We start from the raw sequence: 1,472 nt of genomic DNA on the forward strand, positions 1-1,472 counted from the left end.
CGCCACCGCGAGCCGCACGGAGCTGCCCGCACACACCGCTGCATTCTTCAAGGGCCGCAGGAAGACCGGCGCTCCGGCCACAGCCCCTGCCGCTGGGGCCCCTCCGCCGGCCCCCACCTTGGCCCTCTTCGGGGGCACTCCGGGGCTGGGGGGTGCCCTCGTGCCCGCGTCCTCGCCTCGCGTGCCCCGGGCTTTCTGCATGGCTTCTGCGAACTGGGCTGGGGGAACGCTGGAACCGGCGGCCACGGGGGCACCCAGGGATGGGGCCCTGGGCAATGAGTCCTGGGGGCCCGGCGGCCTGCCTTCCTGCTGCCCGCCCGCCTTCGGCCTGTGCTACCCAGAAGGTCACCAGGGCGGCCGGTGGTTGCGCCTCGGGGGCTATTTTTAGGGCCCCCGGCTCGGGTTTCGAGGGAGTTGTGGAGGGAGGGGGCAGCAGAGGAGGGGACTTGGACTCCACTCTGCTCCTTTCCCTCCAGGAGCCCCCTTGGTCATCCCAGGCTTGGAGGAGTCCCTGGGGGTTTGCTCCAGGCTCCCTCTGCCATGGTGCACCTGCCCCCCAACCAACCCACTCAGGGAGTCGGGTCACCCCTGGGCTCAATCCTATTTCCCCTCCTCCCTCCTCTCAGGCCCCATCCCCAGTCTCAGCTACTGAGAAGAGGAAGGGTCCTGATGAGAGGCCTGAGGGGTGGATGGGGGAGGCAAGCCCCAGTAGAGGTGAGCAGACCCGGGCCTCCTCCCTCAGGGCCTCCAGCACAGCGGGTGGACAGTAAGACCAGGAGCGCTGAGTCCGCGGATTCAGGCTCCCAGCCAGTGTAGCCCTTACTTGCTGGGTGACAGGGAACCTCTCTCAACCTGGAGTCCTCGTCTGTCAAATGAATACCCTTAAATAGGGTTGTAATGGGAAAAAAGGGGGTGGAAGCCACCCCAGGCAGAGGGACTAGCATGAACTAAATGAGAGCAATGATGAAAGTGAATGATGTGTTCTGGGAAGCAGAGGCATTGGGGGGATTGCACTGCAGTGGGTGGGGTTGGTGGGGAAAGAGAGATGGGGCCTCTCCTAGAAAGTCGTGGTTGCTGAAGTCTCTATCCTGAAAGCAGGGGGCCACCACACGGTTTTATGCAGCAGGCTAACCCATAGGAACTGTGTGTTCGGAGGACCCCTCTGGACACCACAGTGTGGATTATAACCTGGGGATGGAGGTCAATTAGAGCAATGGTTCTCAAAAGATGGAGCCTATTCAAAGATTCCTGGGTCTCACCCCAGAGACTGTGGCTTGAGGGTAGAAGGACTGGAAGTGACCAGGAATCTGCACATTTAATGAGTAGCTTAGGTGCTTTCGAAGTGTGTAAGGGTTGCACTTTAAGAAACATCAAGGGGCCAGGAGGTGGCGTGGTGGTTAAGGCGCTAGAATTCCCACATGACCAGCTGTGGTTCAAGTCCCGGACCTGGTGGTTTGCTTTCTCACTCTCCC

General features: G+C 61.3%; 1 protein-coding gene across 1 annotated transcript in view; it reads right to left on the reverse strand.

The window, feature by feature from the left end:
* SPEG (striated muscle enriched protein kinase) overlaps nt 1-315 on the reverse strand; it is a 68,022-nt gene extending 67,707 nt beyond the window's left edge. The window contains 1 exon segment of the mRNA XM_006168670.3: nt 14-315. Within this exon segment, the coding sequence (XP_006168732.2) occupies nt 14-201 (188 nt within the window). The 5' untranslated portion in view covers nt 202-315.
* Nucleotides 316-1,472: the final 1,157 nt, after the last annotated feature.

The sequence above is a fragment of the Tupaia chinensis genome, unplaced genomic scaffold (assembly GCF_000334495.1).
Source record: "Tupaia chinensis unplaced genomic scaffold, TupChi_1.0 Scaffold145907_1, whole genome shotgun sequence".
Lineage (NCBI taxonomy): Eukaryota > Metazoa > Chordata > Mammalia > Scandentia > Tupaiidae > Tupaia > Tupaia belangeri.